This window comes from Saccoglossus kowalevskii, chromosome 5 (genome assembly GCF_978046115.1).
Source record: "Saccoglossus kowalevskii chromosome 5, keSacKowa6.1, whole genome shotgun sequence".
NCBI classification, from domain to species: domain Eukaryota; kingdom Metazoa; phylum Hemichordata; class Enteropneusta; family Harrimaniidae; genus Saccoglossus; species Saccoglossus kowalevskii.
The window spans coordinates 24,082,814-24,095,422 of record NC_140645.1 but is presented as its reverse complement, the minus strand read 5'-3'; the positions used below and the strand labels follow the sequence as shown (position 1 = coordinate 24,095,422).

The 12,609-nt window shown below is 37.6% G+C and overlaps 2 protein-coding genes across 2 annotated transcripts in view; both read left to right on the top strand.

The window, feature by feature from the left end:
* Positions 1-12,609, top strand: part of LOC100366335 (beta-1,3-galactosyltransferase 1-like) — a 414,782-nt gene that overhangs the window by 12,682 nt on the left and 389,491 nt on the right. The gene's annotated exons all lie outside the window — the stretch shown is intronic.
* LOC144358443 (zinc finger MYM-type protein 1-like) lies at positions 9,435-11,298 on the top strand. The gene is made up of 2 exons (XM_085498813.1): positions 9,435-10,981; positions 11,094-11,298. Exons 1-2 carry the CDS (start codon positions 9,435-9,437, stop codon positions 11,296-11,298), a joined length of 1,752 nt encoding a protein of 583 aa, XP_085354939.1.

Here is a 12,609-nt window from a genome sequence, read left to right as displayed (position 1 = left end):
CAAGATAACAAACATACAACTTGACAAAATCTTAATATTGACATTACAAGATATTTAAGAGAATGACATATATGGACAAAAATGCATATAACCAATTAATGATTCTGTCCTTCATATGTATATATCACTGTAAGATATTCATTTAATTTAGATTTTTCACTAAGACTAATAAGAAAATGTGGTAAACAATTAATTATTATGCAGTACATTAACTATTAAATTATGTTTATCATCATGTAATGCCTCAGACAAACGCTTCACAACGCATCTCGCGAGATGTAGTCTTGCCAACCCGTGGTTAGGATTTAAAGCTAACACCTGTCTCAACAACCGTTCCTCTACTTTTGATTTGTTAGTTAATTTAGCATATCCAAAAAGCCAATCTATGTTATCTGGGAACCTTTTTAATGCTTGCTTATAACACTGGATGGCATGTTCATAGTGTGTACTGCCGAACCACTGTAGCGCGAAAGCTTCATGAGCCAATCGACATGCATATGCTTTCTCTATTAATTGTGGAAGAACATCATCTATTTCAATAATGAATCGATGGGCCTTCTCAAAGTCACCACGATAATATGCAATCCATGCTTTATCTGCTAAAAGAACAACCTTGTCACCCATTGCCCAATCATTGTTTTCTAGCTCCATAATGTTATCATTCGAAGCTTCGTCTATCCAATTCTCAGCTCGTTCTATGTCCTTTGAATTTCCTTTCAGATCTGACAAGAAGAGGTATGACTTCAATGCTTTAGAAGGAACTCCCATCTCATTTGGAGTAGTCAGCAAATGATGGTCTATAGATTCCATGTACTTCTATTGATGAATAAAACAGTTATGTGATAAAAAAAACTTGTGTTCTTGGTACGTTCTAAATGTACGATACTATATATACATTTCTAATAAATATTGTGGGTATTCTAATAGACCCATTTCCATTACTATGAAACAATCATATTGCTGACATCGGCATCAACTCATGTGACCCTAACCTAAATTCATCATCACTGAATAAATAAATTCAATGGGAAGCCAGATTACATAACTCAATATTCTGACAGCGCCGACAACGAACATAATAATGAGCAAACATAGATTGATCACTGTTACACATTTGCAAAACACATTTACCTTGAAATCACCTGTACAATTTTCTTCCAGTTTCCAAGTGAAGTGACATGATAATTGTTTCAATTTTTCGAGTATGGATGTTTTTTCTGCTGAAATAAATAATGAATATAGTCAGTGTTGTACGTTACTGTCAGATATAGTACATCTATTACAACATATATGAGTGGAAAGCCAGATTTAACAATAGAATAGCATGTAACAAGCATTCGAGTAAAGATTTATACACACATTTCGTACGGTAGATATAACAGCTTTTTGAAATTTGAAACTTTAGTAGCAATAAATTAAACAAAAGTATGTGGGGGAACATACATTGTTAAATGTATTCTTCTACAACCACCTTCACTTTAATACACATATATAGATTTTAAAAAGTCTGGTTTTGTTCACATTAACGCTATGTTTGCTGAACTAACAAAAGTTGTACAGATTCGTGTGGTTGAATATGTGAGGTTCCACTTTCTTTTTTGCGTGAAAAACATTTAGAAGCTACGAAAATAAAAAAAAAATAATTATACGATTATCACATTTTCCCTTCTGTCAAAACATTATATACATAAGCCATACACATTGTGGTTTCTGATTTGTCAGACATGATTTGCTCATTAATTCTTCATCGAGTAATAGTATAATAGTATGTCATTTTCATAGTTAGTTATATTTTCATCGACAATAAGTTGTTTGTATTTTGTAAATTCAAATAGTTACTTCTGTGCAATTATATGATCGCCAATAACGACATATATGGAGCACCAAATATGTCTCAGTCAGGAGTTTACGGGGATATTGTTATTGTTATTATTTTGTATCGTTGCCAATATCAGTGTATTTGTTGTCATTATGAAGCAGCAAACCGTGAATAGTTTTACTGTCACTGGCACCTCAGTCTGCATAAAACGTCACTGTTGAAATGTGCTTCACCCGGGCATTCATAATCTCATATGGGAAAATACATTGAGAATAAAATAGTTTTGATCAAATATTAAATGTAAATCAAATTATTTACATTGTAAGGGAAAGAGTGACTGATGTATGGAGTGTAGTAGCATACTAGTATTATAGTGAATGCCCGAATAAACAGAACACGTGTACGCCATTTCGACACCCGGTCGCGTCCTAACACCATGCTATAATGTACATGTACGCACAGTTTCATCCAGAAGGCCACTGCATATCAACTGACTGTGTAGGGATGTGTGGTACATGTACATAGACGCATCGTTACAGGTTAGATGTTATTGCACCTAATCTGCTTGCGTTAATGGTGTATCATTAGTGATATACCATAATGTGACGTCTTTTTCATATACATCTGAGAGAAATTCACATTAGATTGTGATGACAAAAGAGAAAGGATCATGTTACTGCAACATGCTAAGGGTCTCTGAAAACATATACTAAATCACAGAAATATCCTGGTGTACAAACAATGGTGCGGGCGGTATAGTGGTTAATACTGACCTGTTTGCTTGCTTGTGTTCAGAGATGATGGTTCTATTTCAGCTGACACAGCTGAATCACCTGACAAACCCAATTTATCACCTGATATGTCCACTGTATCACCCAACACGTTAGTTGTATTGTCTGTCACAAACACTGTGTTATCTGATGCGTCCACTATATCACCAGTTTCGTCCATTGCATCACCTGAGACGTCAGTTTTATCTACAATCGAGGACTTCTTAATCTGTGTTGTCTCTGTTAACAGAAAATGAAAAGGCAGTTGTAGATAAACATCGATGATACAATTCAAAGTCGCTGTAAGTAATGTATTGGCCATAAAAGCATTTATATATTTTTGTCAGTAATGGTACTGAACTTATAAGACCAAATGTGAGACCAAACCTTTTTCTCTTCTCTTCTCTTTTTTAATAAAAGTGTCATCTAATACCTCCATATGTTTCTCATTGAACTCTTTCTGCAATAATGTAAGGTTGTCAGTCTGCATTCTTATAGAGTGTTTCAACCGACTTTCTTCTTGATCCTTAAATGAATTGCCATCTGTAGACATCTGTAGACATTCATGTAGTATACTTTCCCTGAATACACATAGTGCTTTTTTACATGGTAGACTTTTGTAATGTAGATTCAGGTGCTTGATGTTCAAATGAGCTTCCATTATTGATTTACCTTGTCGGTGTGTCCTTGCCATCGAAAATATATTCTCTTCTTTCCTAATTGCTGTAATAGTGAAATTGATTATTGAATGATTATTACTGAAATGTTCACTTTGTGTGTCATAGTTTTATGATCACTTACATTCTATATAAGTGTTTACTTCGTTCCATATACTTCATGTGTTATCATCAACAAGGAATGCCTTTTTAGTATTGATTAATGCAAACAAAAATCATCATGTCACTGGCATATTCTGGTTCAGTGTAATTTACATACTTCATTTAAACGACATTTCGTTACGTAATATGTAAACTTGCCTTTAAAATACCGTTCACAATGTTCAAGGTGCATTGGATCTACAGAAACAGATATTTGTAATTTGATGTCGTCATCTTTCACGATTGCTTTCATTTCATCCGTAACTAAGACAGGGGTTAACAGTTTGTTGAGCTTACCAGAATGTATACCTTCCTTTAATACATTCAAGTTTGACAAACCCCAACACCTGACAATGAATTTAACGGTGGACATCTTGATCTCTTTCAATTCTACCTTCAGCTCTTGAAGAACTTCATTCATCATTTGACGTTTCTCTGAGTCTGATGCATTGCTCTGTTTAATGATCTTCATCTTTTCATGAAAAACCAGTGATACAGCCCTCAGTTGTACATCGTTCATATTACCTTTATCAATCCCAATTATGAGAGGGAAATCTATAGAAAAAGAGTAACATTGTGAATCACACAACTTCCGAAGGTCTCAACTATTCGAATAAATGACATAAAGAAAAATTACCACAACATGGTATTTTATTCCGATAATCAATTCCTTCATCGTCCAAGCTTCTTTTAATTCTCATATTCCTCGATTTCGTCAACAAGATCTAATCTGCGTGCTTCCTTGAATAATGCAACCAATAAATCCAAGTTGTCATTTTTGATATGTCCAGCGTCTTTTAGGGCTAATATTAGTTCAGATGAGTGTTTGAATTCTTCAACTTTAGAGCGATCCAATAAGTTATGGCATAGGCATTTCAGCTTATAAAACGTGTCTGTAACAATAGGATGATATTTTACATTGTGAAACATGTAATACATGTTTCAGTATATTTCAGAAGAGCTAAGGTTAGTGAATGTTACCCTAATCGCTCACCTTCACCAATATCCCTTGCAAGTCTATTTACAAAACTGTTAAAATGCAAAGTTGCTTTTGCTTTCACTTCGTCAAATGCAAAAGACAGTTGCTAGCTATGTAGCTGATTTGTTTCTTTCAACGCGTGTTGAAGAAGTCGTTTCTGGCCTTTGTTGATATTCAATGTACTTATGTCTTCATCTGTCATAAGTTTCAGTGCAGGAAAATTGTCAAATCCATCATCTTTAAGACATTCTATGGTTACGTCATTTAAATTGTTATCTTTACCCCATTGTATGATATCAGGGGCGTCTAGGTTGGTTGCTGTAGTACTCGTTTCACTGGGAGATGTCATTGCTTCACGTTAGTGCGCAGTGTTGGAGCCTGGTGTTCAATCTATAAGCAAAAGCAATCAGTTGTGCGTATAATATGCAAATTATGGTAAATAGTCATAACGTAATAATATATAGTGCGTGTACAAAATAAATGTTATATACTTTACACTCAACGAGCGAGATTGGAACCCATTACCACGTTATCCGGTATACACTATTGCCCCCGACCCAAGGCTTATGAAATAGCATGTAGTGAGCACGCGCGGTGTTTCCGACCTACATGTGTAATTCAAATCACTTGCATCACGAATATGTTCTGCCGTCATATCATGGTCAGAATGACTTACCTATATAAATTTTCGTTCGAAAGTTCACGAGGAAGAATACCACATTTCGTATAGCATATTTACTGGAATACAAAACAGCTTTCAATTTCTAATAAATTAATACCAAAAACCCCTCTTCCTTTAACCAACATTTAATTCATAATCATTTATTGCCGAAATATACATATTTATTTTCTTACTGGTTACTATGATACATAAATAGCAACCAATGAATGTAAAGGAGTCCAATAGCCCTGTAGTCAGGGGCGTCGATCATGGGGGGGATAGGGGGGACACGTCCCCCCCCACTTTCTGAAGGGTGGGGGACACAATATCAAATGTCCCCCCCCCCACTTTCGAGACCTACCCAAGTATCAATATTAGGCTTATATCATATAGCATATAGCCTTTGTGTAAGGCCTTTGGTTCTGTGTACATGTACTGTACTCTTAATGATCAAGAATGAAAATCCCCAGGTGAAAATCTCTTGATTAACAATAGGCCTATTAAAGTCTTCCTTTACGATAATGGTAGTTTCTTCCCAGCATCGCACGATGGTTTGCAAAACTTTCCTGCACTTCATCAGATAAAAATAGCCCGCATCCCGCAATATTACTGCTAGTCTCTCCTCAGTCTTTAAGGAGTGTAATGCGGGAGTCGCAAGACCGAGTAGCCGAATTGTAGCAAGTTATGGATACGAGCTGTCTACGTTAAACCCGCGAAAGGTAAATTCAGTCACCCGTGCAATCTGAATTTACCCGGGAATTTACACAAGCCTTTAATTATATCTACCTACGTTGACAAATCACAGTAAGTATATAACTTCAATTTAGTACTTTCTGCTAACGTAAAATAGGCGTTTTTGTGTATGGAAAATTCCCTTGCATACGAACACCTAATTACACGAAGAACATATAACACTTTCATGGGGTATTTGAAACCAAAAATTGTCATTTCAACTCAGTGGCCAATCAGCAACTGCCTTACAGTTGGATGAAATTTCGGTTTCAAATACCCCGGGAAAGTGTTCTATGTTTTTCGTGTAATTAGGTGTTCGTGTGCAAAGGATTTATCCACACGAAAACTATGAATTTGGTAGAATTTTGTTAGCGGTTGGCTTAATATAACCCCAACGTATTTTTCCCATATTTGTAGGAATCTCAAAACGCGTTTCACAACTTGTCTCTTATTTAGTTTTATGTAGTATGTACCCATGTCATATCATATTTATTTTACACTTCCGTGTGCGCCAGCTGACTGTGGCCTGAATTGAGTTCGTTCTGAGGTAAATACATTATATTAGGCTGAGCCGAAAAAGCTATAGGTCAAAACTCTAACTAGCTCCATTTGGGGCTGGAAATGCTGTTTATAGTTTTAATAGGCCTGTGAATATTTAGATATAATAGCATACAGTATTACTAGTATTATTTCTAGCTATGACGCTTGTTTCACAAAATCGTCACGAAATCCGTGTTAATTTGGGTAAATGATAAGAAATTAACTTTCTTTTTTGTAGATGCTTAATTCAAGGAAACGTCAGGGTGCAAGTGGGTTGTGCAATGAGAAGCGACCCAAGACAGAGAGACAACAATTAGAAGTTAATGTTGATGCGCTGGGAATGAAGATTATGTGCGATGTTCCCGGCGATGGCTCGTGCTTTTTCCACTCTTTAGTAGCACAGTTTGATACATTAGGCATCATAAAGTATCAGAACAAATCAGCATTTGAGCAGGCGGCTCTTCTCAGAAGCGATTCAGTGAAGTTTTTTCAAGATTTGGTAAGCATTTGTGAAAGAAGTGAAAGAAGGAACATACTATTTCTAGACAAGCTAGAGAAGCCAAAAGGTTTCAAGACATCGTCTTAAAACCGTTTAGTCTAAGTTCAGTGGGTAACAGTCAAAAGCCTAAAATAGACGTATAGATATGCAAATAATTGTTAATCTATATATTTGAAGTTTTCATTTCAGTTTTCATTTTTTATTTTGAAAATGCAATAATATTTTCATTGAATGCGATGACATGTGTATTAACTTACAAAATAGTAGATACCGTGTTGATAGGCAAGTTGTTGGTTCTACGAGTACAAACATAGCTCTCAAACGTGCAGTGCACACCGGGAGTGAACTTGGTGAAGTAGTTAAAATATTTTCCTTAAAGTAGTATCCTTCCCTTCCTCCGTTTGTGATTGCTAGTCTGTCGGTATGAGCCCTAAAAAATGTGATTTTTGATTAGAAGACCAAGTTATCCAACAAGTTTAATCAAAATCTTGTTTCCTTCTTTTTTTCTTTTATATATAAGGATGATGCTTCCGAACTGATGACACAGCTGAATGAGACTGGTCAGTTGCCCAGTAATGCTGAGGTGAAGAAGATGAAGTCGCATGGTGAATTCGCAGAGCAATGGGTAATTCAATCAGCTGCCTACTTTCTAGAGAGGGATATAATAGTTGTCAGTAGCAAGGAACCATCAGGGTGTCGCGAAGCTGCTTCTGTTCTCTTTCAAATCGATTGCAAAACACCCGGACATTTGCAACCATTCCGTGTTGGGCACATTGTTGAAGGCGTCCACTATATGCCTCTAGGTAAGTTTTTTACAGGTTACAATAGTGGCGTGGAATGAGAGGTTGCAGGGGTAGACCGCTTCCTTGGACACGGGACGTAAAAGATGATAGACTTGGAAGGGGGAAAGAGGGAGAAAGAGATCAAGAAGGAAGGGGGAAAGAAAGGAACGGAAAAACACGAGAGAAAGGGGGTAATGAGAAAGAAAGGGGGAAAGAAAGAGGAAAGAGGCAACAAAGAGGAAGGGGACAAAAGAATGGCAAAAACAAAATGGGTTGAAACCGATGACTTTTGGAGGTGTTATTCCACCCCCTCAAATTCACCTTCTGAAAAATGGGGGATGAAGTGGAAGGCTATACACACCTAGGCTGCAATATTGGGAAAAGGGGGATTTTCATGCTATAATACGTTCGTCAGATGTAAACACAGTGAATGTTTTAATCAGGTTTCAGTCAAATATACATGAGTATGTGATTTTCAAACACGAGTACATAAGCAAATTTATCACTGTACGAATCACTGGCAATGCAAAATTAATACTTAAACCAAAGAGTCTTTAAGCGAGTCTAGCTGCACGATGGAGTGGACTTAAAACCAAATTTTGTCTCTGTAATTATACATAATCATATTTCCTCATTCACAGCCTTTCAAGCACAGCCCACTGTTAAGGTACCAACGAAGTCGAACAAGCAACAAACATTGCATTCGTTTTTTAGTGCACCTGGCTCTAAAAGGTAACTAACTGTTAATACATGCAGCAGCAACGTTTTTGATGAGAAGAGTATTTACTTAATTGATAAAAAATGATATATCTATTTACCCTTAACATGGTAAAATCTCGTTCATAGGAATTACAATTTGGTCCAATGAATATCTGAAAACCACAAAACGTGGCACGCTCTCTCTGCCATTTAAACAATGGGTCATCTCAAATCTCGAGTTTCTGAATAACAAAAGATTTTGTTTTGTTCACGTTTCTTGTATTGTTAAATTGCGTCATAGATTGCCAGTTACATAAGAAAGCCGGGCTCTTTTGTTACCAAGGCGTTACTGTTACCCAATAATATGGAGGGACTCCCATTATATTTAACTATAATAGTGAGCTGTTAGGAATCCACTTGAAAAACGAAAATCAATTCGACTTCTATCGAGATGTTAAAGGATGGCAAAATTTTTTAATGAGGCCAGAATATCAACATCTTAAGTGACCTAATGAAATATAATCATTGATTACATTCTTGCAATTTAGTTAGTGCCAAGAGTCACTCAGATGCTGTCATGGCCCTGAACCAAATGGTTGCTTTTGAACGAGGTTTTACAGTTTACTTATGTATTTTATTTATTGTGTCATTGTAGATCTTTGAATCGCAACTTCCAAACTTTGGTGTCTACATCACCAACATTGCAATCTGTGACAGCCTCTTTACCAGCCAGGACTTCATCCCCGATGGCTTCACCTTTTTCTGTATCCATTACGACGACTACCACATCATTTAAATCTTCAGAGCCGACATCTATCTTAACTTCAAGCTCCGCCACTGTTGCAGCTGCAGTACAATCTAGTTCTTCCACATCTGACGCATCATCTGACAACCCACCATTACCAATCTCAGTGCCACAGGACGCATCTGACCAACCAAGCTCTGCAGACAATCGACCTAACCAACCATCTTACCAACCCTATCAACCCAAATATGTCTACTTACCAGTCCAGATGCTAACCAATCGGACATTGAAGTTCCAAACGTCATGGTATGACAGGTTCCCTTGGCTCCATGTTGATTATGATATTGGTGTTTCAACTGCTTACAAGCAACAAGACAGCATCTTACAGGAATGGCAAAATGCAAAGAAGATACTTTTGTTAAAGTGGGTTTCAAAAACTGGAAGAAGGCAGTGGAAAAGTTCCAGAATCATGAAAGGTCTTATGCCCATAAACTGTCAGTAGCTAGCCTTATTGCGTGGAATAAGTCTGATGGGGTCGATGTTCAACTGAATAAACAAATGCGGGCAGATCAAGTCTTGGCGCAGAAGGCTCTTTTGAAGATCCTGACATCTCTATGGTACTTGGCTCAGCAAAGACTAGCTATTCGTGGAAAAGATGCGACAGGGGGTAATTTCCGTGCCTTATTAAATTTAAGAGCAGAGGATGATGATAATCTGAAATCATGGCTTAAACAAAAAATATCACATACGTCTCCTGAGCAGCAGAACGAAATGCTCCAACTTATGAGTCACAAAGTACTCAGGGAACTATGTACTGAAATTAATAAGAGCAGTGCTACTAACAAAAGTACATTTGGTATCATTATTGATGGCACACAGGATTGCACTGGTCAGGAGCAAGAGGCGATCTGTATCAGATATGTAGATGTTAACTTAAATGTAAGAGAAGAATTTATAGGCCTGTATCGTATGTCATCTACAACAGGTTTGTCTCTTTGCAAAATGCTAAAGGATGTATTAATACGATTCCAGCTTCCAATCGAGAATCTTAGAGCACAGACTTATGATGGAGCCAGCAATATGTCTGGGATTTACCACAGCTGCCAAGCTGAAATAAAGAAAGTCCAACCCCTGGCATCCTACACTCACTGTGGCGCACACGTTTCACATTTGGTTGTATCGAAAGCTGTCCCTTCATCACCCTTCATACGAGATGCACTAGATTGCCTTCAGGAGCTGGGGAAATTATACAAGGGTTCGGGTAGATTCAAAAATTTGTACCTGCATCCCGATAACGATGATGATGATAATGTGGATGGTTGTCGTAAACCACCAAGCCAGTTAAAACCTATCTGCCCAACACGGTGGCTCACTCGTGGTTCATCTATTATGGCATTTCTAGATAATTACGAAGATGTCATCAAAGCACTGAGAACAGCGTCATCTGAGTTTGGAACCAACGTAGCATCACGAGCAACTGGGCTGTTAAAGTTTCTAAAGTCAGCAAAGTGCATACTAGGCTTGGTAGCTGCACTGCCTATCATCAAGTGTCTTGAAAATTTTAACAAGGCTTTGCAAGGTAATACCATTAATATCTCCGGTATGCTTGAAGCTGCTGAGAGGGTGAAAAATGAGCTGCAGCGACTTCGTTCGGAAGAAACCTTCAGGGAGGTTTTCAAAGATACAGAGGAGAAGATAGAGAAGTGGAAACTTGACCCTCTGGTTATACGCAAACACAGGATTCCATCCAGGTATGACACAGGTGGAGGAGAATCTGATCTGTCAATTGAAGGATTGTACAGGAGTGAATACTATAAGGTCCTGGACAGTGCAAGTGTCAACATGATAAACTACTTTACTTCCACAGACATAGAAGAGCAACAGAGGTTGGCGTCAATGTTACTTGAAGGTGAATACCACCAAGATTTGGTGAACAAGTATCCAGAGCTATCCGACTCACTTCGATTAAACATATCTTTCTTCTACAGTCAGTACCAAGCATCATCTGTAGAGGAATACAGAACGATTAATACTCGTCTCTCCTGCCAGCTCTGTAGAAGCAGAGCGATCTTTCAGTACTCTTCGGCGTATGAAGACATGGCTTCGTAGCACTATGACTCAGCAGAGGTTAAACCATCTTATGGTTTCTAATGTCCATCGTGAACGTCTGCAACAGGTAAACATCAGAGAAATAGCAGAGGAGTTTGTCAGCAACTCAGACTCCAGACGCCGTACTTTTGGAAGGTTTGATTAGTCTAATTTCTCGAGCAACATGTGTTACATGCCTCTAAATAATTATATTTTATTTGATTATGTATAATCATTTCATAAGTTAAAGCAGTTAACTGGATAAATATGATAATATAATAAAAATGATAAACAATAATCAACCTGGTGTGTGTCTAGGCCTGGTTATGTGTGGAATTACCTAGAACAATGAGAAAGAAAAAAGGAGAAAACAGAACATTTCGGAACATTCTATTGAACATGTTTTGTAAACAACTCCGAATATGGAGATCCCCAAAATGCAAGTCATGGATGGATAGGCCACGTGATTGGGTAATGTGTAATAAAATTCATCGAAAGTTATCTGAAAGGTATGCACCAAATGAATTCATTTTAGTTGCATTTTTCAAAAATGTCTACCTTCTGAGGGGGGCACATGCCGCACATCCCTTCTCAGACACCCCCCTGTCTGCGCAACCGCGGACATTGGCTGCTTACGCGGCCGCAAAAGTGTCCCCCCCACTTTTCAGAATGGATCGACGCCCCTGCCTGTAGTCCATACTGCATTGTTGTAATGTACCACAAAAATACTTCCGTTGCTTACATGTCTAATGGCGCTATACTATAGAGAATATGCAATGGTCGCTGTTTTTGTTACGTGGCAAGGGCACTATTTAGCGACCGTATGCGATAAACGTCGTGGGACTTAAATACATGGACCAATTTTGAGTAATAATGTTTGGGTATCACAGTATACATTCTAGTTCAACAAAAACATATATACGGCGCTAAACTTAAATAGTTCTAACTGTGTATAGGCACAACCAAATGAAACAACAAAATGTAACATTACCACTTACCATAGATATTTCATAATTCAATAGGTGTGTATTTTAGCACGAGAGTGTTATTTTATCTTCACCGACAAAGAATGGCGAAACGAAAGGCAGCAGAATCACGCAAAACTCGTAGTACTCTGCCCAAGGTTACACAGTCTTAAACCTCAAAGGTCATGTCAGTAACATACAGTATGTAGAGATTTACACCCTGGAACGTTTACGACGTTTGTTATTTATTGCCTGGAATATAACCCTAATGCATCATTCATTAAAACTGGCTGTGGGTTGAACGAATGTTCCATCCAAACTTTTAGGAATCATTAATACGGTGTGCGACGGTGATGCTGTCTACATCCTTCTGGAACTAGTGATTTTGCAAAATTAGTTCTTTCTTCATTTCCGTCTCAGTTTCCTTTTCATTATATATGTAGTAGAGGGGTTACGCCGGTATCCAGAATGCATTTCGGGTAACCCGTGAGACAATATAGATATAAATACAA